Source organism: Synchiropus splendidus, chromosome 13 (genome assembly GCF_027744825.2).
Source record: "Synchiropus splendidus isolate RoL2022-P1 chromosome 13, RoL_Sspl_1.0, whole genome shotgun sequence".
In the NCBI taxonomy this organism is placed as follows: domain Eukaryota; kingdom Metazoa; phylum Chordata; class Actinopteri; order Syngnathiformes; family Callionymidae; genus Synchiropus; species Synchiropus splendidus.
The window spans coordinates 3667885-3695393 of NC_071346.1; the positions used below are offsets into that span (position 1 = coordinate 3667885).

The 27509-nt window shown below is 46.7% G+C and overlaps 1 protein-coding gene across 7 annotated transcripts in view; it reads left to right on the plus strand.

The window, feature by feature from the left end:
- Window positions 1-27304, plus strand: part of LOC128769573 (receptor-type tyrosine-protein phosphatase mu-like) — a 136171-nt gene extending 108867 nt beyond the window's left edge. For 6 of the 7 annotated variants that reach the window (XM_053883394.1, XM_053883396.1, XM_053883397.1 and 3 more), the window contains 15 exons: window positions 125-315; window positions 4239-4326; window positions 5373-5449; window positions 8248-8284; window positions 14762-14859; window positions 16971-17087; window positions 17458-17612; window positions 17694-17829; window positions 21298-21447; window positions 22315-22488; window positions 23055-23186; window positions 25210-25335; window positions 25599-25762; window positions 25829-25964; window positions 26535-27304. In XM_053883394.1, the coding sequence (XP_053739369.1) occupies window positions 125-315; window positions 4239-4326; window positions 5373-5449; window positions 8248-8284; window positions 14762-14859; window positions 16971-17087; window positions 17458-17612; window positions 17694-17829; window positions 21298-21447; window positions 22315-22488; window positions 23055-23186; window positions 25210-25335; window positions 25599-25762; window positions 25829-25964; window positions 26535-26588 (1835 nt within the window). In that variant the 3' untranslated portion in view covers window positions 26589-27304. The remainder of the gene's footprint in view (window positions 1-124; window positions 316-4238; window positions 4327-5372; window positions 5450-8247; window positions 8285-14761; window positions 14860-16970; window positions 17088-17457; window positions 17613-17693; window positions 17830-21297; window positions 21448-22314; window positions 22489-23054; window positions 23187-25209; window positions 25336-25598; window positions 25763-25828; window positions 25965-26534) is intronic. The other variant, XM_053883395.1, reaches the window with a different exon arrangement.
- Window positions 27305-27509: the final 205 nt, after the last annotated feature.

The window sequence follows — 27509 nt, forward strand, 5'->3', positions numbered from 1 at the left end:
GAAATCGATGGGAAACGTTTACTGCAGGAAGCATTACAATCATCGTCTCCGTTTGTCGTGGTCCTGTCTCCCCGTACTGCTGTTCTGATCGGCTCTTGGGCTTTTGTGTGTTTGGGCCCCACAGACGAGAGTCAGAACATGGGCAGCGACACCAGCAGCCTGGTGCAGACGCACTCGCTGCGGAAACGCGAGCCGGTGGACGTGCCGCCGTACCAGACCGGGCAGCTGCACCCGGCCATCCGGGTGGCCGACCTGCTGCAGCACATCACGCAGATGAAGTGCGCCGAGGGCTACGGCTTCAAGGAGGAGTACGAGGTAGGAGGCCGGGGAGGACCCCAGCCGGCTGTTCGCCTCCCATAGCTCGCGTGGTACATACTGTGTTGTGAGCGACAAACCCCGCCCCTTGAACTGACCCCACTAACTCTGTAGAGAAACGGACTTGGGTTATTCTTAATGTTTAACATATGCTCTTGCTTTTCTGTCCACCAGAGGGCTCTTCAGAGGGATGGCTGAGTCCTCCCTGAGTAGCAGCTTGTTGGGTCTTTGTACTAGTGACTCTGCAGAAATTAGCAATTGTTAAATTAACAAAATTAATTAGCCAATTAAGTTAACAATGGTATCCTGGCATGGAACGTTGCTCCATGACAGTCTTCAACATCATAGAGACACGCTTTCGTTTGTTGAGTTTAGTTTCCTGTCCCCGTTTTATATATCAGTTTCTTGAACGTAGCCATGTACTTGCCAGGTAGCTAACTGCTAGCCATTGCATAGGAGCAGTTCTAGCTATAAGGACTCCACGTCCATCCATTTATGTCTGTACCAGAAAACGGCTCTAAAAGAACCCTGGGACTAAACACGATTTGGCGACTCTTGTTACTTGTGCCTGAGTGGCCCCAGGTTTGCAGCCAAAGCGACTACTCCCTGCCCCTCCAGTCGCGTTGAAAGAAGTAGGTCAGTCTACTGGAAGCAGGGCTAAAGTTTGTGGAAAGTCACCGTCGTCTCGGGATCCATCAGATCATTCAGAGTCGCTATCAGCTCCATGAGTTGTGAACACTAGCAACGCCAGGATCGGCTTTTCCGTCTCGATTCATACAGCCCAATTTGTCACAGAAGTTCAGATGTTTCAGCGTTCTGTACGACAAACGTGTCGCTAGAAATGCGCTGAAGCTGCGACCCTGTCGCCCCGAAAGAGTTTGTTGCCATTTTTCAGCGTGGCAGTCGCTCCTTGACATCAACTTCATCGATTCATTAAAGAGCCATTGAGGATGTTCATGATAAGTTCATGAGGCCCCCAGGTGATCCCCCCATATGGGGTTCCCTATTCACAACTCTGAGTCTGTGAAAGAATCAGTCAGCGGGGGTGAACACACCCAACCATAAAGCTTTGTTTCTGAGTGGCAGCGTGTCCTCTGTCGCCATCACGAGCCGTGCGAGTTCACAGGCTTTTAATCGTATGAGCGCAGTTTTGGAGAGCGAGAGCACGCGGATGTGATTAAACTGGAGGAATTGTGAAGCCACCCGACGTCCCGCCGACACCCAAACAGCCCCGCCCCTTCAGACGCGCTCATTAGCGAGAGGCTGCAGGACTTCCTCCAGTCCACTCCCCGCCCCTGTCGCTTCACCAAAAACTCATTTTCGCATCATTTCAGCGGCCCACCTCTGCAGCTCCGTCCAATTCAGATTATCTCCACCTGCGCGGCTTCAGTCTTTATCAGCAATTAACTCCGAACTTCCCCTCGTGACTGCTGGATTAAACAACGAGGCTCCCCTCACTACCTGCTCCATCAGATCACAGAGGGGGGGGGAGAGATTTGGGCTGCCCCCATCCCTCCCTCGACACTCCCCACCAGATTAATCCATTATGAATTAAGAGCTTGTGGATTCAGAACAACACTGGCTCCGACCCCACTTCACAAGTCGCTCTCTCTGATTCAGCTGCACTTGTGGATGGAGCTTTTTATTGTTTTGAAACTAGAAAGGTGAATGAAAGACAAGAAATTAAACATATTTCTTTGAAGGTTAAATATCCTTATATGTGGCACGTGACGGAGTGGAGTTGAAGTGGAGTTGAAGACGAATCACTATGAAAGAAAAAAAGTTAAATTGAAAGAAAGAACCTTCAATTGAGGTTTAGAAGAAAGCGAAAGAAGAAGAAATGTTGAACAGTTCAATAGAGTAGATCACAAAAAGGAAAAGGAAAAAGGAATCTTTATTTAAAGTGGTACTAATATTTTCGCTTCTCCATCCAAGTATTTGCATCCATGTATAGTGTTCTTGTTAAAAATTAAATAAATACCCTGCGTCTGGAATTTGCGAAGGAACGAAGGATATAATTCTTATCGTTTTAATGAAAAGAAACCAAGCTTTTCCTTGATAGCGCTGCTAAGTGTGTTTCTGCAAACCTCCGCTGAGATCCTTCTGAGGTTCATAGTTTCTATAATAATTTGCTGTTTGAGTCTTCCCAAGTTTGAGGTCCTGTGAGTGGTGGAGTATAGAGGCACATGTGGAGAGGATGTGTTTTGTTGCGCTGCTGTGTTGTTGAGGTTAATGCCCTTTTCTCTTGGTTCTCCGAGCCTCCTGACACTCTACCCTATCTCTCCCATGCTTCTTGTTACTCTGTACCTTAACTTTGGATCAGATAAACGAGGTAAGACAACACTTTTGCTCATCTGTAGCGGCGTAGCCACGTCACAGGCCCTGTGGCACTCCTCTCACGTTTGTGATTTTGTGCAAAAAAAAGGGCATTCACCGACAGAAGTCACGTCCACCAGTGAGGCGCTGACATTTCCCTCCTCATCCGAGCGGAAATGTCAGCGCGTCACGTCTTGTGTAACCATCCACTGTGTTGATGCAAAATACATGGCGCTCTGGCTCACCTGGCCAGTGCAGATGTGAGGCGAGAACCAAGCGTCTCCAGTTGAATTTGGACTCGGCGGCATGTATTTTGTGCAGCATCTTCTCACCCATCTGCATGTACTCGTCTGCACGTCTGTTCTGTGTGAGAGCACAAGTGCGTACGGCGGCCTTTGTGCGGACCAGCCTGAATTATTCACACAATGAGGAGCAGGTTAATAAATTAGTCTGTTTGGTTGCGTTATCGTCGGCCGTGATTTAATCCTGTACTGACTTATTTATTTATCAGCGCAGTTACGCTCTTTCCCCTGTCTGTCAGAGCGCCTCCATTCATGGAGCCTTTGGAAGGAACAGAGGCTTTCGGCTCGGGAGAGTCAATTCATTTTCTAAAGACAAAGAGCTAAATCAACTCAATAAATTATAGTATTGATCAGTGAGTCGCCACAGGGGGATTGATGCTGAAAGAGCTCGGAAGCCTTTCTGTTGTTTGATCAGGAAAGAAGCTTATAGTGGAGTTCTACATTGATAGAAAAAGAAATTATTCTACAATGGTAAAATAATTGTGAAAAAAGTGGACGAAATACTAAAAATGATTTGAAACTTTCCTCTCTCACTGGATATGAAATGGATGTTGAAAATCTGTAGTTATTACAAAAATTAAAGGTTGTTTTCAAAAGGTAATTTTGAAAACAAAATTCAGAAGTTTTACCTTAAACAATAAACAATAATGACATTTTTTTTTCACAAATTCTAAAAAGGTAAGTGGAAGGACAAAAATGTTATGACAAAAAAAAATTGAACAAAATGGAAGTATTAAGGTAAAACAAATAAAAAAAAGACGAAGAATTAAAGAATACAAATCATAGTAAAAGAAGAAGTCAAAACCATTGAGACAATTCATGTGACTATTAACATTGTAAAAAAAAAAAACATGAATCAAAACGTGAAAAACGTTATAAGAATACATATCTCTCCCCGTCACCTGTGTTACTGACGGAGATTTTTTAGTTGAGAGTAAAGTGAAAAACAGAATTGGACTGAAGAGTCTCATTGTTGTCTTTAATTTTGGCGGCTGTTCCATCAACAACTCCCCGGCTCAAGGCGATACATATTTCATGAGAGTAATCTGAGCTGAGAAGTTTTGATGTGCAGACCATGAGCTGGCTTTAGCTCCTCTCTCCCACGTCGGGATGATTGAGTCCTTCCAGCGAGAGCGACAGACAGACAGACGCCTCAGCAGATAGCAGGGGTGAGGGAGGGAGGGAGGGGGGTCTGATCCGCCGCCTCTGCTCTGATGGTGTTTGACTCATGTAGATGGTCCCTCGCTGTTGTTGCTGGACCTGTGCCTCATCATCATCATGTGACGTCACGTCTCCCTCCCACAGAGCTTCTTCGAGGGACAGTCGGCTCCGTGGGACTCGGCCAAGAAGGACGAGAACCGCATGAAGAATCGCTACGGAAACATCATCGCCTGTGCGTACCACAGCTCCTGCATCTGCTCGTGTGCCAGATTTACGTCGCGGATCGCAGAAAGCTGCTCAAACACAGTTTTATCATCTCAGCAGCTTTGACCTTTCCAATCCACTTTCATATTCATCCTCCCCTGCGCCGAGGAATAAGCCGCGCAGGAGTGCGGCGCATTATGCTTCACTGTGGAGATGTTTAGAAATGCCGAATTAGGGCTTCTGAATCAGATACTAACTTCAGTTGCGCAGGGCGGGGGGCTGGGGGGGTCAGCAGGCACACATGAACATTACTGTGTTGCCAATACAAACAAATTATCATGCGACTGAAGACGTTATTTTCTCACACGTTAAGACTTTATTAACTCACACTGAGACATTCATGTTTCTTTTAATCATAGATTTTTTAATACTTTTTTATTTTCCTAAGTTTTCTAATTTTGTTTTTTTCTGATTTTTTTTCTTTTTGAAGTTTTTTGAACTTTTTTTTTTGCATTTTTTAAAGCTTTTTTCCCCCCTGTTTTCCATTATATATTTATATATTTTCATTTTAATTCCTCGGACATTGATATTATTTACTGTCTCATTTTTTTTAATTTTATAAATCTTCATTTTATTCATTTTTATGTTGGAGACGTACCTGATCATTAACAAGAATCACTAGCAGAGTAGTAACAGTGGAACCCACTTCCTGCTGGCTACCTGCTGACAGACATCCACCTGAGGACGACACGTGAAACTTCTCGACTCAGTCCGTCCTCTCGACTCCATCGCTGTTGCTCATCAGAGTGGAAAAGTTTTGTCGTCCCACATACAGCAAGTCCCTGTGCTTGGGCGCCAAACGGCTATCAGTGGGTTGTATTGGATTGTGCGATGTTTTGGAGCGACGGCAGCATCCCTTCCATTAGCAGGAGCACGTAGCCACGCCAGCATCCTCCCTTCTCATGTCACCTCGCTGGTCTCCGCCACACTCGCGCTTTTCTTCTGCCGCCGCCCTCGTTAATATGATTAATTCAACGCTGCCTGCCCCCCCTCTCTCCCCCACCTCTCTTCCAGATGATCACTCCCGTGTCAGGCTGCAGGCCCTGGAGGGGGAACAGAGCTCCGATTACATTAATGCAAATTACGTTGATGTAAGTACACACACCAGCCAGCGCCACCAACGCAAAGGTCACCGCGCCTCCTCTCGGGGAGCGAGGGGGCGCTGGTGCTGCCGTCGCCGGGAGCCTGTGGGTCAAGGGGGGGGGGGTTGTCTTCCTGTCATATGTGTGCACATGCCGTCGCTGACACCCCGACATCTGCAGAGCTCTCATGTGAGAGCTGTGTGGAGCTATATGACCAGAGACGGGCAGCTGGGACAGACAGTCTCCCAGTGTTTTTCATCGCCAAAGATCTGAAATATTCTCCAGCCAGAGTGACGCTGAATCCGTCACCCTTGTGTTTTCTGGAGATGAGCTGAACTCTTTAACCTCTGACCCACACGTGGGCGGAGCTAGTAGCACATCAGATGACAGATGGGATTAAGTCATGTATCATTTCCCACTTGTCAGGTTTGATGCCGGAGATATCTGTCACTCCGGCGCTTCAGCGGCGTGTTGTCGCTGAGGTCCTTTTGCCAATGGGTGGTTTTCTGTCACGGCGTATTCGAGCCGACTCATGATTCTGAACTCATCGATGCTCAAACCAGGATGGAATTATTGTCATCAGCAGGCCTTTAATGTACCTTGGGGTTTATTTAACTTTTTAAAGAAGCTCTTGTGCTGAAGAAAACAGCCGTGGAAAGTGAAAGTGACCCTGGCGGAGTGTTGTAGTGATGTCTCTGCAGGGTGTATACAGGAAATACGAAGTACTTTTTTGGATTCAAGTCGCATGCTGGAACGTGCTTTAGCTTGGGCGGCAACAGGAGGGCAGTCAAGCTAAGTAGTTGCATGCTAGCGTCTTGTCTTCCTCCTCCTCCTGCTGCCGTGGCTCACCTGAGAGGAGTGTTGTCCTAGCACGGCAGCTACATGTGAATCAGCCATTAAAAGGTAGCGTGAGGCGCGCTGCCTGTTAGTCACAGATGAAGTGGCGAGGACCAGACTGATTTGTCGCCAGCAGACGTGCGCGAGCGACCTGTTTAACGGGCGACTGCTGTACCTGAGTGCTCCCCCGCTCCACTCCTGCCCCCGCCCCGCTCTTAATGTGGTAATTTGTAATCTCTTGTTAGGCCTTCAAACATAAATTCATAATGCAAGGTGCGCTCGGGCAAACGCAGGGAGCTTGAATTATTTACCTTTCTGACTCCTCCGTTTATGGCCCATTATGTCGCGGCGAGAAGTGGCGCGAAGAAAGCTGGCTGAAAAGAGAGCGGCCATTATGAGATAAGAATATATGCATATTGAAGAGAGCCCTGATTGAAAAGGATTTCCGCCGGCTTCATCGCGGCGCTGCTTAGCGGAGAGCATACGGCTAATGATGTTTTTAGTCTCCCTGAATCCTTTTAACCAATCAGACGGCTCGTCCTGCTCAATAAACTCTTATGTGCCGACGTTTCCAGCGGCTGCCGCTGAAGTGCTGATGAGCTGGAGTAAGCAGATTTGCTAGAGTGTGTTTCTTTACAGATGATCGACTGTTTTCAGCGGCAGCCGAGACAAAGACTGTTAGCGTGAAGGAAAGATTTTAAATCGCTCCTGTCCTGCGGGTTCTCAACAGTACTGCCGCGTTTGCCTGCGGTGCCACAGTTGCTGTCCACCAGAGGGCTCCCTAGTGCGGCCCATGTCCAGATGAGGGTAAACATAGTTGCAAATGTGTTTTCCCTGAGCTGCGGGAGCTGTGCGAAGCGTGGCTGATGCTGTATATCTTGTTCTAGCTACAGATTCCGTCTTGTGGTGTGATGCCCAAGCGTGAGTCTGGCTGCAGCCTTTAAGCTCAGTGGCGCCTTTAAGATGTTGACCTGGTTTCTCGCTCCGCGGTTTTCATATAAAATAGAAGTTTGTGTATAGAGTTTACGAGGACGTGGCAGAGGTGTCGGACCAAAGTAGGTCACGGCGGCGAGCAGGAAGAGTGCTCTGCTCTGAGTCTCCTGCCGACGCCCAGAACCCATCCAGCCAGGGCTGAAGCCTCACGAGGCGCCTTGAGTCATTTGTATTTGAAGAACTTCTTTTGTCTGGAAGCAGAAGTCGGCACTTTGAGCTCAGCGTCTCACCTGACAGCGGCTGTCAGGCCCGGCTCTAATCCCACTGTGTTGCGGGCCACCACTCTACTGCGGCGAACATACATGAAAGCACAAACAAATCTTCTCAGTCCGGAGATAAAGAAGTCATTAAAAATGGAGGACAGTTGAATAGCTGAAGAGGGATGAGAGCGTGCGAGTGAGGGAAACATCCTTTGTGTCTTCTCTTCAGTGGAGGAGCGTTAATCACGGTCCAAGTTAAATTGAATATGAGCGAGATAAGCAGCAGGAGAGGAAGGGAGGGGGGCGACGGGGGGCAATCAAGGACCAAAGAGACTTTAAGTCCTCGTGTTTTGTTTCCCGCCTCTCCGGAGAGAAGACAAGGAATTGGACAAATAAAACTTGAAGGGATTAGAGTAATCCGCCAGACTGTTGTGAAGATCGCTGCTGTTAGTCCTATCTGGGGGATTATCAACACTTTTGTCTTCTTATTCCAGAGGTGCCGTGGAAAGTGTCGCAATAAGCTCTCACGTTTCCCATGTAAACCACTGGCAGCCTGACAGTCGCTGCTCCAGGGAAACAAAGACACACTCCAGTTCGCAGAGCGATAATCTGGAAACTGAACAATAATCCAGGAGGCGTCATTCATCTGATGTTGTTGTCTCCTGATGGGATATATTTAGTGGAGGGAGGCAGGAGTGCTGAGCTGGCATGGAGCTGCTCTGGAAGAACCCCAGCGCCTGTGTCGTGCCAAGGTGACGTCTGTCTTCTGTCTTTCAGGGTTACCACCGGCCGAATCACTACATCGCCACTCAAGGTAAGATTCCTTTTTCCTTATGGAATTACGTTGTTCAGAGTCACGTGAGGGTCTCGATCTGATCCCCTCCTGTCAGGATCTGAGGTCTAATCCCGCCCTCATTTAAAGATCCTCTCAGGTCTTGATCCACTTGACTTCCAGTGATATTTTATCCCATCAAGTCCCACATATTGCGGGAACGCATGCTCATCTGTTTGAATGAGATTTGAGTGGTTCTTTCTCAGTGACTTGGGTGAGGGACACCCTGGACAGGCCTCCAGTCACAGGGCGCACACAACTACTCACACCTACAGGGGTATCACAGAAAGTATATAAAAAATAAACAGTTGGCGAAGATGGATGGATGGATGGATGACTGATAAATGAGGCTGTGAATACCTAATATGTAGAATATATGATCCAAAAAAGTCTGAGGAACAAAAGTTTCATGTTTTCTAAGGAGAGGAAATCAAAACAAATATATATTTTTTTTAATTAAAAAAATATCCAAACATTTTTCTTCAGTGTATGTAGACATTTATTTATTTGGCGGATTCTTCTTATCATTTTCTGTTTTATTTTAAATTAAAAAATATCCAAACATTTTCCTTAAGTCTATAAAGACTAGTCTATATTTATTTATGTTTTTTGGGTGAATTTTTCTTATTTTCTGATGCACTCATTATCTTTAATCTTTAAAGATAATACTGCTTTTCATCATTGACACAACGGACTGTAAACGATGGATGTGAAGGTCAGATTTATTTGTTCTGGTTGTTGTTATGGAAGAAAGATAATGGTTCAGTTTGATTTTGCATCAACAGATATCCAGTCTGCTCAGAGTGTAAATGAGTCTTTGATGTGTATTGGGTGCAACACACACACACACGTGTTGTTTTGGGAGCGATTCATCAGACAGTGTGTCAGACAGCAGAATGAGCAAATGGATTAGTCGACGTGTTCAAGCACAGTTTGTCACGGCGTTAATCCGGGCGTCAGCGCGGCGGGCGGAGAGCACTTACGCTGACCCGGGGGGTTCGGTCTGACTGATGGATGATTGTTAGGAGTGTTGCCTCCACACCGTCAGCCCCAGGACCTTGCTCTATACTTTATGAATAAAAACTCCTCCTCGCCGTCAAGAGGCTCTAATGGATTCACAATCTGCCGCGGCGGATCAGGGAGTTGCATAATTACCTGTTTATTAGTGCGACGCCGCCTCTTCCTCTGTGTCTCAATTAAACAGCAGAGCGAGGAGGCAGAGCTGTGAACCTGGCCGCTGACCCCGGAGTCAAACACGGTCGGGACTCCAGTCCAACTCGGTCCGGACTGGAGTCCAGGTGAGAGAAATGAGCTCACTTCAGGAGAGGAGCGGATGAGTCATCGCTCCACACGCAGATCAGCTTTAGTGGAACCAGAGGAGAGGGTTCACTCTGGAGGGAAAGAGGATTGTAGATTATGATTTTTTGTTCTTCAGTTAGACATAATTTAGCTGATATGATCAAACCTGTTATCATTTTCATTATTGAATATTTTTTTAAATAGTGTCAAAATTAAAAACATATATAGTTGTAAAATTACACCCATTTCAAATGTATATAATTTTTATTTTTTCTCTTTTATACATTAGGTGTAATATAATTGAATTATAATGAATATGCTCTGTTATATTGATATTTTCATGATATATTGTTAGAAATTTATGAGGTTATTCATTTATTTATTTTTAAATACGTACATTTTATATTTCAGAATGTCTAAAGTATTTTATATTATTATTATGATTATTATTTTGTTATTCTCCAAATGCTTGTATTAAGTCACAAAAGGAAGGCAAGTCAATATTGAGTGAGATCCTCCTCCTGTTTTGCAGAGACGTGTTCTGAATATTTCAACTGTGTTTATCATCCTTGAACGTCTTCATTTTCGTAAATCACAAACATCAGCTGCTTCCATGCGTGGAGACGGTGAGACAGCGAGCGAGAGAGAGAGAGAGAGGGATCAACATCTGTATTCTGAGAGAGAGCCGAGTCTTTTATAATTCATCATGAGCTCCGGCAGACTGACAGGAAGTACGAGTCGGGCTGCTGACACACCCGCAGCAGAGATGAGAGTCAGACGTTCGCAGCACCTGAAGAGAGAGAGAGAGAGAGAGAGGGAGGGAGAAACACCTCAGATGGAGAAAGTCGACTCTTCTGGAAGTTTGCAGCGGCTGACACTTCGGAGCCCACTGGGACCAGGAAATGATGAGAAGTGGCGCTTCTGCTGGTTAAGCTGAAAAATCTTCTGTTTCCGCCGCAGAAATGACAGTGGTTACGTTATTGACGAGTCTCTTTGCTGCTGTCATGGCGACGGCAGGTAGAGCAGCTGTCAGTCTGCGCTCAGGCGTCAGCACAAACTCCTCATTTGGGTCACTGTTGCTGCTGCTAGAAGCCCACACAGAGGTGTGGGGACTCTCCTTCAGCTGCTCCTAACCCATGAGTCACACACCTGCCTCCCTCCTCAGGAGATTTGACTCGCACCACAGCAGAAGATTGATCCATGTTTTTTGTATAGACGTGGTGATAGAATGGTCGGAAGGCTGCGACGACCACAAATCTGGATTCCCGGATTGGGCCGACAGGAAGTGAGTCTGAGTCATGGGACTCAACTCATTGTCATATGCCTGTGTAAGTCCACCTGACGAAGTAGGAAGGGAGTCCAACTCGGAGATCCGAGCAAGTGCTTGTGACTCAAGTTGCCTAGCAGGAAGTGAGTCATGATTCTTTGTGACTAGACAGGAAGTGGAATTGTGGACACGCTTGTGACGGATGAAAAAAAAAAAACAGGTTGTGAGTCCAACCTACCCAAGTTTCAATCTGACTCAAGTCTACCGAGCCATGACTCAAAGCTCATTGCTGGATTGATTCTCTAGTGGTCGTGTCTTTGATGTGGGTGAAGCAGATCTGTGTCTGTTTCCTGGTGAGTTTCTCTTCAGCTCCGCTTTGTGACAAAATATTTATGATGCAGATGTGAGTCGAGTTCCATCAGGGTTCGCCCTCCAGTGCTCCCCCTCCCTCCCCATCCATCCCCACCATGAACTGTCCCCAGAAGCAAAAAAGTTTTATTATTTACAGGTGAACATCTCCTGTCCCATCGGGGGGGGGGACGGAAAATCCATGATAAGTGAGCGGCTCTCCATTATTAATGTGCGTGTTTGTGGTTGCTACCTGGTGAGGGATTTCTGCAGCTGTCACACTTCCTGCGTCTGAGTCGGTCCCTGAACGCAGCGCGGCGGCTGCATTAGCTCGGCGACAGTTGTGAGAAGCTCTAGCTGGAGCTCATCGTCTGTGAAGTGTCGACAGCAGCGCTCACCTGTCGTCTCCCCGAAGTCCTGCCACGCGTTTATTCACTCGCCGCCGTAGCAGCCAGGGGACATTTATCACCGACTGTGTCGCTCACATGGCTACAGTTTCATCAGTTACAACAGCAGTTGTAGCCTGATAGCTACATGCTAATGTAGCCTAGCTGCTTTTCCCTCCTGGACTGCAGCGCGACTTCCTGTTCACAGACCCAGTCAGGCAAAGCATTAAGATACACCAACAAACATTCATTCAATGGCTCATAATGTGTTATGATTGTACTTGTAAAATATGATCCATAATTATATATATATCACAATACTTTGACCTCTATTACTATATTATTATTTACTTTAATTGTAGAAATAAAATGTCTTAGTTGAGCTGACAATCTTAATTGAATGTCAAAGATTAAAAAAAAAAACATGATTTTTACTCTGTTTTGACTTTCTCTTTTCTATTGTGTCACATCATTCGATGAATGTATTTTTTAAATACATATGAAACACATTTCCATTATAGTTTATATTGGTTTATTCCTTTAACTTTATAACTTTATAAGGTAAAATGTAATTTTTTGGATGTATTGCATTTTTTTAAAAGCATTTTCATTTTTTATATTTGATTATTTGTTGCAGATTATAGTTATTGACAATTGATATTTATTTTATTTTCTCTGTATGCTCCTTATAGGCGTAAAATATATTGATATTAATATAATTTTTTTGTTTCTTTTTTTTTTTTTAACAATTCCAAAACAGCATTCTAATTGTAAGCAAGTTCATTTCTCAGTAGTTTCAATGGCAAATTTGGTGCCCTGTAAGTTAACTGCATTTATATAGCACTGGATTTGACTTTCAGTCTCCATAAAAAATAACATGAACAAGATTAGACTTAATTTCTCAGTTAATTTTAAATTTTTTTTATTATTAATTGTTTACTCTATTAACATTTATTTTCATGAACAGCCACTTGTCACTTAAGAATTGTAATGTGACCTTACTGACTTTGGGTTTCATCGTGGGAATGTCTTGGTGGCCCAGAGTTTTGAGCGCGATAGTCGACCCATCTCTTGTTCAAGAAAGAACACCCAGACTCTTTTGGCGGCGGCTGGCGTCCACGTGACCGGCACCGAGTCCAGCGCCGCTCTCATCCGCCGGTTTGGGATCATAAATTGGATGCTGAAGCTGGAAAGTGTCTTCTGTCGGATGGTTTACCGCACAGCGCCAAGTGCTATTGTGCTACTGAAGTCCTACTCACCAGCTGTCCCGCTTCTCCAGCTCCCAAACTTCTCCTCCCTGGAGGACGAGCGTGGGCGCAGCAGCAGCTCGCGGGGGCTTCGATCCGCTCGGGTGGTAATTGGAGAAGCCGACTGGAGACGCTTAAAAAAAATCAGCAGAATACAAATGTACGATTTTAAGTCGAGGAAGGCAGGAGAAATTAGCAGATGTTCATTTCGCTCCATCTTTGAGAAAAATGACTCTGTTCTTCCACCAGACACGAACAGACTGCCGGAACATAATGGAGCCGCTGCTCATTTCTCTGCTGCGAGATCGCATCATATCATAAAACACCAGAGATTTCAAGTGTCACCAGAGGAAGAGCGGGCGGCGCCCAGCAGCGTTTCGGCGCTGGAGCGCCGTCCCGCATGACTTGATCAATCAAGTGGCTAAAATAGCAATAAACCTTTATTGATAACCGGAGGGGGAGCAGATGCCGCCGCCGTCATCAATCAAGCAGCGACCGACTCTTTTAGGCCGAAAAACAAAACCATGAATTTTGTTTTTCTGCTTGTTGTTGCTTTTAGTGGCTGAGTCATGTGTTCTCTTCTCCATCGATAAATACTATTGTTTCCCGCTAATGGTCCGTCTCGTGCTCGGGATTTAAACCAGCGCCCTCAACAGGCAAGAGAAGGTCAGTGGAATGGTGTGCAGCCCAGGGAGGAGGCCCCGGGGCAGACCTGGCGCACGCCAGAACTGGCATGAGGAGGAGACGTCTGGAGAGGAAGGTCTGGACCTCTGATCTCCGACTGCTGCCCCCTTGACCTCAGACAAGGACGCAAATCAGTCAAAAAAGCTGCTGTCTTGACTCGACTCCCCTCCTCCTCCTCCTTCCTCCTCTGATCTGAGCGGATGCTCAGGCGGCGCCGGAATTTGCATCCACTAATTAATGCCTACCAATTCTGCTCAGCGTTTGATTAAAACCAATATTAATCATTTTAATTAACCTGAATAATAATTAAATCCACAGTTATTGCTCCGTCAAGTTTTGCATATTCAAGCTCCGGAGCTGATTTAGGTCACTGGGCGGGAGGCACGTGCAGGTCGCGAGGTCGGAGAGGAAGCAGGGAGAGGCAGCGCCGGTGGTGTCTGTTCTGGACGTCTGACCGCCACTGAGTCAGCTGCCCGTGGTATTACGCTCAGCATCCAGGGTTGGTTCTGAGAGAACCACGTCTGACCCAGGTCTTCAGAATGAAGTGGTTTCAACATCAATGGGGTTTATGATATTTTTCAGCTTTTTTTGATGTCGTCCTTTCTAATTTTAATAAAGTAATATGCGGTTTTCTTTTTTCTTCCTTTCCCAATATTTTTTCCTTGTTGCGCCACCATTTTACTTTTGTAAACGTACTTTTTAAATAGTTAAAAATACATATTTTGTTCTTATAAAATATTGTCTTCTGTCAAACAAAAAAAGCTTGATTTGTTAAATATAAAAAATACAACATGATTAAAAAAAACTAATTTTAAGGTTCTTCCTCTTAAATATCTCTTATGATTTGGGAAATTGCTTATCATTTATTCTGTTTTAAATGACCTTATTTGTCTTTTGTTTACAGGGGAATCAAACCAATGTTAAACACTAAAGTCAAAATGTTCTGTTTTCTTTTTTAATCTTTATTTTTATTCCTGTTCTGTGATTTAAAAAAAAGCATGATTCCTAAATTTTTTGTCTAATTTATTATATATATTTTGAAACGTAGAAGTATATATTTGGGTGTGAAGTTGTGTTCCTGATCCCCGCCTGGCTCAGATCTGCCGTGGGCGGATGGGGACGGTACAAACTCCGAATCCTTGCTTCCGTGGCTCCTCTCCTGCCAGCTCTTCCTCTGCTCCTCCGTGTGGAATTTGTTTTCTGATGGTGTGTTTTGTGTGTGGCCCAGGTCCCATGCAGGAGACGGTCTTCGACTTCTGGCGGATGGTGTGGCAGGAAAACACGGCGGCCATCGTCATGGTGACCAACCTGGTGGAGGTGGGGCGGGTGGGTATCAGTGACACCTTCGGCAGCTTCTTAAATCAGATCTCCTGGAGACGGCCGTTTCATCATGTGTGTCTGTGACCATCCGTGTGCGTGTGTGAGAGGACTCGGCGAGGCGCTGGCTTCACGTGCCGCCAGCTCTTTTCCCTCTTTTCCCCTGATCAAGTGTGAGCGACTGATTGATGGCCTTCATTACCACACGACCGTCCAGGCGAGCGACTGGCGTTCCATCCAAGTGGCTCCATAACTGGTGATTTCACTCAGACGCCCGACCCTTCGAGCGGAAACGCTGAGGAGGTTGTGATGGGGTGATTATGTTCCGGAACCGTTTTATTTCGTCCTCAGATCCTCAGGTCTTGGCAGCGTTTTCGGTGAATCGGTCACGGGAGTGGAGCCACTTTAGAGTCAGGGACTCGCTCCCTCCCGGCACCGTGTGACCGGTTTCTCATTGCCAGCGCCTGATCGTACCTGTCATGCGTCCACATGTGGCCCTCGGGCCCTACTTTACTCCACCACAACTCCTCACAAATCTCCAGCAACTGTGCTGATCTGCACTTTCTTCGTGTGCGTCTCAAATGTAGCAGAGCTGATGATTCATGGCTCATCTCTTGGTACCTCATTAGCTCGTTCCTCTACAGTAGCCCCCCTCCCCGGCTCCGCCCCGCACCTTCTCTACACCTGCTTAGCTGCAGCGGCGGCCTCAGAGGGGGGGGTCCCGCCGCAGCATGAGCCGTCTGCTATATGATCCTTGTCCAATGGCGGGGCGGCACTTGGTCACAGTGGCTTGGGCTCCGTAGAGGACCCGTAAAATCATCCCGGCGTGTCGCGGCGGGCCATCTGCTCGCCGCTGATGAACGCCCTGGCACGCGCTCAGACGTGACCGTGCCGCAGTGGAAGGCACGGAGGCGGGGCTTGCTGCCTTTGACAACGAATCGGACTGAGTTCATCATCGTCGGGCAACTTGAATGCTGATGTGTGGTGGAGTCAGGCTCGCAGACTCATCGATTTGAGATGTGATTTCCAGCTCTGTATTCCTCCCGCGGCTCAGACGCCCATCTCATTCTCACATTTCCTCCTTTCCATTCTCACGTCGGCGAAGTGACGATGAGCCCCAGGCTGGATGAGGCGGGCGCGGGCCGAGGGTCCGTCTCCGCGGAGCGCGGAATTAGACGTATTAGAGTGAAACCTGGAATTGGATGAGGGAGATCTAATGACGATCCACTAATGATGTGGAATAATAAACCCTCCCGTGTTTTCAAACAGATTTCCCAGCAGAAATCTAAAACCCCCCGCAGGAAATATTACTTGTATTAGGTAGCTGAAGAAATCACCCCCCCTCTCCTGTGATGTTCAGTTAAAACTGATACTGGAGGAGGGAGCCGCGATGCAGACGTGGTCCGATCACCGTCCGCTGCCCATCGGGATGACACGGTGGCGGAGGTGCAGGCCTCCTCACCCCCGTCCGCTAATCCCCACACCCATCTGTGACGAGAACAATCACCAATCTGCTCCCAGCTTCATTAAATTAAGCAAAAGTCATTATCGTATTAGCTCGCGCCGACTAAGCAGAGACGCTTCCTGCCAAATTCAGGAGAACAATCGCTGTGACGTCGCCGATATCTGACGTCCACGTGACAGATTGTGGATTTGCAATCTAAATTTAGATGAGAAACGAGAAGCGGTACAGGTTCATCTATGCTAGCGCCATGACACCTGCGGCAGGAAGCAGATCTGATTATGAAGTTGTGAGTCATTTGGAGTCATCAAATTGGCTCAGTCCCACACGTCCACATGAGGCCGCACCAGTAACCAGGCAGCTAGCTCACGGTAGAGTCTCACACATTTGTTTAGTTTATTCCAGTTGGGGCGCAGAAATGTGGTTGAAATTGTAGTCATGGAAACTGCAGAGTCATACAAGTCTAGGCGAGTCACTTGTTGACTTTCTGGTGTTTGAGATTGTCTCATGAACGTGCTGAATCCCACACATCTGGGTGAGTCACTGTGGAAATGGAAGTAGATCGGAAGTTCAGTCTCGTACTTCAGACTCAGTCTTGCTGAGTCCAACAAATCCAAGCTTTGTTGCGGTTCTCACCCTGCGTCGTCGCCCTCTCCAGGTGAAGTGCTGCAAGTACTGGCCCGACGACACTGAGATCTACCGGGACATCAAGGTGACGCTGATCGAGACGGAGCTGCTGTCCGAGTACGTCATCAGGACCTTCGCGGTGGAGAAGGTGAGCGCGCTGCTCCACAGTTGGATCCAGATGTTTGATCTCAATTTTAGTTTCTAAATTCAGAGGAACAATGAGTGTCTAAAATAATGAAACGATTATATGAGGTAAATGTTGAAATCTTGCATTAGTTTTTATTGAAATTATGAATTATCGTTGAACAAACAATGAAGATGTTTTATTTTATTTTGTGATTAAACAGTTTGTTTTCCATTCTAGAAAATAATATTTCATCTCGTATCATATTTTCTCGCCACATTTATTGTCGTCTGGTTTCCCTTCCTCCTCTCTATTCTGTGATGAACACGTTTGCTGCGGCGTGTCTCCGCTGTGGTTTCATCTCCCGTCTGTTTACGACACCTCTCCTCCTCAGAGAGGGGCTCATGAGATCCGGGAGATCCGACAGTTCCACTTCACGGGCTGGCCGGACCACGGCGTCCCCTACCACTCCACCGGCCTGCTGGGATTCATCAGGAGAGTCAAGTCCAAGACGCTGAGCAACGCCGGGCCCATGGTGGTCCACTGCAGGTGGGTGTGGCCGCTCCTCGTGTTGAGGGGAACGTCTCTCAGGTGGAGCTGATGGATCTGGTGTGTGTGTTGGGTCCACAGCGCCGGCGCCGGACGCACCGGCTGCTTCATCGTCATCGACATCATGCTGGACATGGCGGAGCGAGAGGGAGTGGTGGACATCTACAACTGCGTGCGGGAGCTGCGGTCCCGCCGGGTCAACATGGTCCAGACCGAGGTATGGTCGCACGACAATAGACACCTTTTCTCCTCAACTTTATTCATACGACGGTGGGAATGAATCATCAGCCGACAGCTTCATCATCTCTCTCCTCCGAGCCACACTTAATGTCTCCAATCTGTCGCTTCCCAGTGTTCTCCTGATGAGCAGCCCAAAACTGCGCTGCTGAAGATTGTAAACTGAAGCAACAGCAACTCTTTTTTTCATCACTTATTGCCTCCATTCATCAAAAATGACAAGATAAAGTACTATTAAATTCAATTATACTACCTGGACAACTACGCCCTCAAAGGCTTGGCTGATCTGAATAATAAACACTAGAATGAATAAATGAGATTATTTGAAATTATGTCAATTAAAAGAAGAGCATTAACTGGTGGACATAATAAAGAGATTAAACTACATTGTCTAATATTTTCCATAGAAATGTTGTCATATTTTAATCCAAATAAACCTGTGTAAAGTGATGAAAAATCATCACTTATTCAGGTAAATAAATACTTAATAGTTGAATATTAATGCTGACTCTGAAATTATATAAATCCACATAATAATTATGTGGTGATTAAAATCCACATATCGCTCTAAATACGCAAATATTCACAGTATTATATTCTAATAATAAAGAAAGAAAATCCAATTTATGGTCAAACAAACATTTCAATGTGGTCTCCTTAAACATGAAGAAAAAATCAATGAATAAATAAATAAACATAATAAAATAAACAGCAAATACGTAAAAAAATACTTGGTTCAAATGTCAATCACATAACCAACACGTAAAAAATATATGAAAAACAAGCCAGTTTTGAATATTGTGAGATGAAATGATGGGACTTTATGAGGAAGAAGGAGTAGAGCTGCGTTATTGAACTTTCAAAGTGCCCAGATTTCTCCAGAACCAAGCGCGTGGCAGTGTTTCTGCATGTGATGTGGTGAGTGCTCACCGCGAACACCAGCAGGTTGTTGAGCACACTATTTGGCAGGCGCCGCCATCATTAAAGGTAAAAGCCCAAACTGATGGCTGGAAAACAAGCGACTCTCCCTGCTGAGCGCCGGCCATCTGGATGTCCCGCTCAACGCGTCGGTGCTCACCGCGCCTCCCTTTAAATCAGGAGGCTGACCGGGCCTAATGGACCCGGCGCCGGCCCAGGACCCGGAGTCCAAATGCTGAAGCTCGCTGACCTTCACCGACGGCCCTCGCAGGTGTTTGATGCCAATTTCACCCGCGGCCACGACTGCTTTGATATTTGCACCCGGACCGGGAATCGCGCAACCTTCTGAACTTTGCGAGCAGGTCACATGACTCAGTCGTTGGCAGCGCGTGTTTCTGCGTGATCAGTGAGCAGGAAGTCGACGGGAGATGACGAGCAAGTGTCGGCTGCAAATGTCACTTCAGAGTCGATTTACGTCAAAAGGCGTCGGCGTGTGAAGCGCCTGAGTGACAGCTGCGAGGAGCGGGGCCACATGTGGCCAGCGTTTTTCCACATAAACTCAAGAGCCACCATCAGGGGAGATGTCACTCATTAGGTTGAGCCATGAGTCAGCAGCTTTTCTTTCCTTCAGCCAAGAGACTTTTCAACGCAAAACACTGGACAGGAAGTGGTTCTGACTCGTGAACAGAAAGTGTGTTAGCAAGTTGTTGGTGATTCTGCCCCGGAGTAGGCACCAAATGTGTCCTACCTGCCGCGGGATGATGACGTCACATCCGGCACATACAATATATATATTTTTTATGTTTTATAGAGCCAGAGGAAATTGAAATAACGCATTTCATGGCGCTTTCTACCACAATAATTTTTGACAAAATATGATGTTTGTCATCGGATTGGTTCTTCTCCGCAGTCTGCGGAACGACGCGACGTGATTGGCTGACATGTACAGAGCTTTGTTTTTCACACACCGCACAAGAAATCACAATAAACTCCACAGTAGGCACTTAAACCCATCCAGATACAGTGGTACCTCGGCTCTCGACTACAATCCGCTCCAGACGGCCGTTTGAGAAGCAAATTGTTCGAAATCTGAATCGATTTTTCCCATTACAATGAATGGAAAAAGAAAGAATGCGTCCCAAGCCTTAAACTAGTCTTTTGTAGGAGTGAATGTCGAGTGTCTGCTGCAGGTGGCTGTTCCTCTATGTGTGTGGCCGCTGCATGTGGGAGGGGTTGCCGAGTGAGTGACGTCTCTCCAGAAGGGAAGAGGTGCCCGGTGCGTGTCCAGCTCTGAATGTGCGCTTCTGTGCAGTTTGGCTGTGACAAAGTCATAAACCAAGTCACGCTCTGTCCCAGACTGGCCTCATCCCTGTCCCAGCTCCAGCCCACAACAGGACATCAAACCCTGGAGTGAGCGCTCCAGCACCTCCCCTGTGACACTCTACCACGCTCCAGTGTGGAGACAGGAAAGGTTTTACACCTCAATATGAAGAAAAAACAGTCAGTAAATGGAGCTAACGGGACACGTCTCCATACAGAGGCTGCGATATACACAATAACAAAGCACGTCGTGGGTCAGCTGGTCGGTCACGCACATTATGGTTTTTCCGGCTTTTTTCGGGGGCGTTCAAGTTCTGGATTTTTTGGATGTTCGAACTTCGATTTGTTCGAAGTCTGGGACGTTCGAAAACCGAGGTGCCACTGTACATTTTTATTCATTTGCCAGGGGGAAATCTGCATCTCTGATGGAGTTTTCACCCCTACCAAATCGATCCTACCACTTCGGTGATATAAATGTAATGCCCTGTACATGTCAGCCTATCACGTCGCATCATTCAGCTAACGCAGAAGTTTGTTCTACTCAGCAATAAATTTGAATTAAACATACACAAAAATATTTTAGTTTAAAGTTACTGATCTAATATAAAACAAATGCCTCTAATATGTCAAATTTATTTCAATTTTTTTTATTCATGTCATTCGGGCTATTGTGCTGATCTATTCTAGATGGTGTTTGATAATAGATCTAGATCCATTAAGCTGAATACAAATGGTATCGACTCGCTCCCGCAGCAAACCTGCCGCAGATGTTGTGTCACATGTCTGACTCATATCCAAACAATGCTGCTTGTTCAACATGAATCTACATAAACTGCGATTAAAGCGAGCCCGCGGCCGCACGAGTGGGTTACATCATGACACGGCGCCGGCCTCCCGGCGCTCCGTCCATTACCCAAATGTCAGAGCATTAATTCCGGTCCCGGATGAAGGTACCTGCGCGGCAGAAGAATCTGTAACCTTTCAGCTCCGACCAGCCCAAAATATTTGTCACAGAAGCAGCCGGGGGGCGAAGCCAAGCCGTCATTGTTAAGGTCACTGACTTCTTCCAGCTATTTGAGGGAATACCGGGGTCACGCCGGCTTCCTCCTGTGGGGGAGCGGGTGATGTTGTGAGGTACTTCCTGCCAATGTCGGATGCGATGAGTGTCAGCCGCATGACGGATGCGCAATGAGGATGCTGTTGTTTGCAGGAGCAGTACGTCTTCATCCACGACGCCATTCTGGAGGCCTGTCTGTGCGGCGACACCACCATCCCCGCCAGCCAGTTCCGCTCCGTCTACTATGACATGAACCGGCCCGACCCGCAGACCAACTCCAGCCCCATCAAGGAGGAGTTCCGGGTAGGTTTCCGTAGAGTCAGAGTACAGCGTGTGCTCAAACGCTGACGAAATGTTGGCTACTTATTACTCATTATTATTATTATTATTATTATTATTATTATTATTATTATCACTGATGCAGAAGTTACCTTAAGTCACCTCTCAAAAATATTATTATTATTATTTCACAGGTAACTTCTGCATCAGTGATGTGAAATAATGTATAAAACAGCTGTGAGTAGACAATGAATAGAACTGATTCATTTTCATTTGTGTTCAATCACCATAGTCAATCTACTTTTACGTAAACAAACCAAAACCTTATGAAATGACATGAAACTATGTGATCATCGCAAAGATGTTTGCCATGGAAGAGTCCAGCAGAACCAGATGCAAGTCATGTTCATCAAATAAAAAAAGTACACTTAATACAAACTGTTGGGAAAAATGGAAAAAACTGAAAAACAAATATAATAAAGCTATGTATATATGTACTGTATGTACATTGTATTTTATTTTCAAAATAAACTCTGAAGACAATGTAAGTCTAAATAAAAGTATTGCTTTTTCTACTTTTCTAAAAAATTGTAATAACTGCTATGAACTATGAACTATGTTTACTGTTGGGGGAAGCATCACTTTACTTTTCATTTTTCTTTTCAAGAACCTCTCCATAGTTGGTAACTATCACAGATTTGCAGCTGTCAAGTCAATTCAGTGACTCACTGCTGCCACCGTACGTGGCTCATGTATTAAAACTGAGCGTCTCACGACCCAGAGGTGTAAAACCAAAAAAACTTCCGGCACTCCCGGCACAACCACGAGCCACTGCCCTATGTTGAAGAATCACTGCTCTAGAGGTCATTACTTTGAACTTTGACCTGACAGACCCTCAACATGGTGACCCCAACGCTGCGGGTGGAAGACTGCAGCATCGCTCTGCTGCCCCGGAACCACGAGAAGAACCGCTGCATGGACGTCCTGCCTCCTGACCGCTGCCTGCCCTTCCTCATCACCATCGACGGCGAGAGCTCCAACTACATCAACGCGGCGCTGATGGACGTAAGGACTCACCTGGTCATGTGGTTCATTCATGGAGCAAAGTATTGACTCGCCAGTTGGTCATTTAAAATGGAAACAAATCCATCCCTTCATTTCCTCCTGCTTGTCATCGAGTTGATGAATCTTCTCAGAAGAGCCTGACGTTCTCCACCTGAAGAAAGCAGAAGCAACACAAGTATCTGCTGCGATTCATTTAGATTCTTTCAATAGGACTGATCAGTGACGACATCCTATCGACTTTCTCGTCTTCATTTTTAATAGATCTAGTATCGAGAGGAAAACTGCTTGGCAACTTTACTTACAAAAACCATTCTAATGAGTGAATCGATCACAATATTGTGTGGCCAAAATATGGTGCTGAAACATAAGTGCAAAAGTGTTTTAAGATTAATGAAACATGAAAATGAAATTGAGAAAAATGAGACTTTGATATATGGAGACTCAACGGTGTCCTGGTCTCACCTCCCCGACATGGAAGCTCCATTAGGAAACGCCTCCTGGTCACAGGGCTCAATGTTTCCCGCTCGTCCTCCATCCATTATTGATGTTCTCTCTGCCTCCTCCAGAGCTACAAGCAACCGTCCGCCTTCATCGTCACCCAGCACCCGCTGCCCAACACGGTCAAGGACTTCTGGAGGTTGGTGCTGGACTACCATGTCACCTCCATCGTCATGCTCAACGACGTGGACCCGGCTCAGGTAAGCTCTCTGTGGGTCTGCAGGCGCTCTCCCCTGACCCGGGTCTGACCTCTGGACCAGGTGGTGAAAGTGCGTTTCAAAGTTATCAGGGTTATGTTCGGGGTCAAAAGGTCATGAATGCAGGGTGACATTATTACCAAGTCAACATCAGTGGCACAGGTCCTGAAGGGAGGAGGAGAAGCAGGAAGGGAGCTACGGAAAGTGAAGTGGAACCTTTACATTTCAGCCGTTTTCTGTGTTAGCTTGTGTGTGAGATATTTATTTTGGGGATAGGACGACGAGTCGTGGCATCAAGTCTCAAAAGACTGAACGAACGAACCCAAAGATCGGATTGGGTTGTTAACCCATGAGTCACGACTCGACAATCGACTGCAACTGGATGACCAGTTTTTGTTTTTCATACTGGATGTGGTGGTGATAATAATCGCGTCCACCAGAGGGCGCCACTGACAGCAGGGACCACGCATGGGTTTGAGTCGCATCTAATTTTGGAAGTGAGTCCGACTCATGAATCCCCATGAGGACATGAGTCGCTCAGACTGTAGACCCATAGACTGCGGAGTCTCTGGAGTGAGCGCAGGGTTTTAATTGGCTGCAGTGTGGCGCCTGGTGGACTGGCCTGACAGGCGGAGGTCGTCCTCCAGCAGAGGAGTGAAGCGTCTGAATCATCTGAAGAGCAGGCAGGTGCAGCCAGGAGCCTGTGGAGGAAACTCCAGATTCTCAGCCCCAGGCTCTGTCATAATGCCCGCGATCAAAGCCTGGAGCCGGCTCCTCTCCCGGTCCTGCCCCCCCTCCTCCACCCTCCTCCGTCCCCCAGGTGACTGACTGACTGGGTAGCAAAGACCCTTTCATCGGATATTCTCACTGAAGCAGACGGTGGAGGAAGTGGAGCTTCACTCTGCTCTGTTTTCCATCACCTTCTTTATTCCTGCATCCGTGGAATTTGTAAGCGTTTGACAGACCTGTGCACACACTGTGCATGTGTGTGTGTGTAAGCTGTCGGACCGTTTGTGTGTTTACATTCCTGGCCAGGACGCTTGTTCGGTCTCCACTGTGACTCTCTGAGCTCGTCTCCTCTGGCCTGACCGGCCTCTGGGCTTCAGCTGAGCCTTGTCCTCCCAGCTAGCTGGGTGATGAGACGATTGGAGCTCTGTGATGTCGAGGCGCCAGGGGCGTGACTGCCGGTCACACACAGATTGTACAGCAGCCCTCAGCATGCGGGGTTGTTGTTTAGTGAAGCTAGCAGGTACTTGGGCGGAGTGTAGCACGGAAGCTAATGCTATTTTGCTAACATTTGTGTTTCATGAACCGTTTTTGTGCCAAAACATTGTGCAATAAATACAAACTTGCAAAGCTAAGCTAAACTGCTAAACTTTTTTGGGATATTTTTGTGAAAACCACATTAGATGATGAATTCTAAACACGTTCACTCTATTGTTTTGAAAACCAAGCATTACACGACTAGATACTAACTTAACATGGAGCTAATTTTGCTAACTCTTGATAGATGCACATTTGATATTTTCACCTTCAACAGTTCAAATCTATTAAAACTATAAAGTCTCAAGTGAAGCTAATTGAATAATTGACCTCAAACCGCCACAATTAACACCGAGGCTAGTGTTGTTTTGTGAACTTGTTTACTGCTGTCAAACTGTGTTGGACGATCAAGGTTTTCTTTTTTAGTCAACATTTAGAAATCCAGCTAAGCTGAAGACATTTTTTCAGTAGCTAGCATTAGCATGGGCGCTGACCAGCTTATGCTAACACCTGTCGGGTCATATTGGATTTTATTACAGGCTAAAACATTGAGTCTGTCATTACATTGTGTAGCTTTGTTTGGCTAACAACTTTTGTTGGCAAAGGTAGAGTCGCTCAGGAATCAGGTTCCTGGTCTTCAGCAGAAGAAACGTTGGATTGAACTGGGACGTTTGTGTTGCCACGGCCTCACGGCGATTGACTGTGAGGACGGGCAGATGCGGAGCCGCGCTCACCTCCTCCTCCTTCCCCTCTGTCCCTGCAGCTGTGTCCGCAGTACTGGCCTGAGAACGGCGTCCACCGACACGGACCCATCCAGGTGGAGTTTGTGTCGGCAGACCTGGAGGAAGACATCATCAGCAGAATATTCCGGATCTACAACGCAGCGCGGGTACGACCTCTCGACCTCTGCCACGCTGACTTATGACTGTAGTGTTTCCGTACTTCACTGTAGCAGTGAGGACAGGTGGGTTGAGTAAAGAGCCTTGTCACGACCACCTCACATGGGGTCACCTGTCTAAGCTGCTTAGCAACGTCGCCATGGCGACAGGCCGCGTGCGACAGGCCGCGTGCGACAGGCCGCGTGCGACAGGCCGCGTGCGACTGCGAGGTGACGGAGGGTCAGATGTGACGCGCGCTGTGGTTCCTCCGCAGCCTCAGGACGGCTACCGCATGGTGCAGCAGTTCCAGTTCCTGGGCTGGCCCATGTACCGGGACACGCCCATGTCCAAGCGCTCCTTCCTCAAGCTGATCCGCCAGGTGGACAAGTGGCAGGACGAGTACGACGGAGGAGAGGGACGCACCGTGGTCCACTGCCTGTGAGCCGCAGCTCCACGTCGCCTCCTGGCGGTGGCCGCTCCTGACGCCTCTCTGTGTGGTTTCAGGAACGGAGGCGGGCGCAGCGGGACCTTCTGCGCCATCAGCATCGTGTGTGAGATGCTGCAGCACCAGCGCTCGGTCGACGTCTTCCACGCCGTCAAGACGCTGAGGAACAACAAACCCAACATGGTGGACCTACTGGTGAGTGACAGGCCTGGTGCAGCAGGGGGCGCTCGCATGAGGGTTTTTTTTTATGTGCTTCCATTTGAATTAAAACGCTGTCGATGTTTGAACTTCCTAACTGGAGGCCAGAGAACTTTGTTTACATGTGGGGTTTCAGCGGCATCTGCTGGACAACTGCGGAACTGCGCTGTATCACTTTGCGATGTAAACAATTATTTTCTAATTAATTACTGGCACGTGACTGGTCATTTTTAATGACAGAAAACAGTAGTTTCTCAATTATATAATTTTTATGATTATTTTCATTTTTTTCAGATATATGTTTTGAACCCAAATTTATCACTAAAACTTTCTTTCCTCCTTTTTTTTACCATTTCACGTTACTTAAACTCTATTTTGAACTGGTCATTCCAACGGTGTGCTAGCTACATTAGCGTAGCCGCGCATGTGTACATTATTGATGCGCACTAGCGTAAGGAACATTCATGTCACCATCATCAAAGTCGGGCCCAGCAAACTTGCTAGCTTGTGTCCCCACCTCACACCACTAGTGTGGCCGACCTTTGACCTGTGCCTCTCCTCCTCCAGGACCAGTACAAGTTCTGCTACGAGGTGGCGCTGGAGTACTTGAACTCCGGCTAAGCCTGGCAGCGACTGCAACACAGACTGAAACTGTATGGACAGAAAACAGACTGACCTTTGTGACAGGCGGACCGCGGCGCCGGACCCTTGCGCCCCTGAACCACTTCTCCTTCTTTCCTCTGCTGGTTCGGGTCAGGAGGCCGCCGAGGTTGTGTTTTACCGCCAGCACAGAGACTCGTCGCCTTAGTTCTGGATCTTTTCTTCTTCGTGTCGGCCGCTCGTTGTCTTGTGGTTGTCGCTTTGGGCCACAAGTTTCCCGTGGAATGCACTGTAAATACGAAAATGTATGGATCTCATTTCTCCTGATTTTGGCTCATGGTTGGACGTCGTGGAGCGAGGCGTCTCTGACTGCTGGTGTGGCACCGCGACGTGACTGAAGACGACCTCTGCGTCCCCGAATCCCAAAGCTTCATTTGCACTTCCATCGGATTCTGTTTCGTTTGTGCATATTGTACAGATCTGCGTAGAATATTTATTCATGGTGTCGACTTTTTGTGACTTGCAATAAGTGACAATCATTTGTTGTATAGTTTTTGTTTGTTTTTGAGCATCATGTATGACGAGTTCGTTTCAATGTAAAAAGAAAAAAAGTTCTATAAATGTACCTACAATCTACGACTCCAGACCGTCTGTGCTTTCAGGGTTTAAGATGGAGGTTTGGCGACATCTGCTGGTGACACCAGGTACTACACAAACACAACATGCCTAAATAATCGAAAATAACAGTGTATAGTGACAGTTTCAACGGTTCTGAAATGAAAATATACATTTAATATTTGGCATCTCAAGTTTCATAATTAAAGGTGAACGCTACTTTCTGACGTTTTACTTTGAAATATTTCTTCCAAGAAATTGTTTTCGAATGTTTTAAGCCTAAAGGTTTTTATTGAGTGACGTAATGAATGCATTCAGTTTGTCATC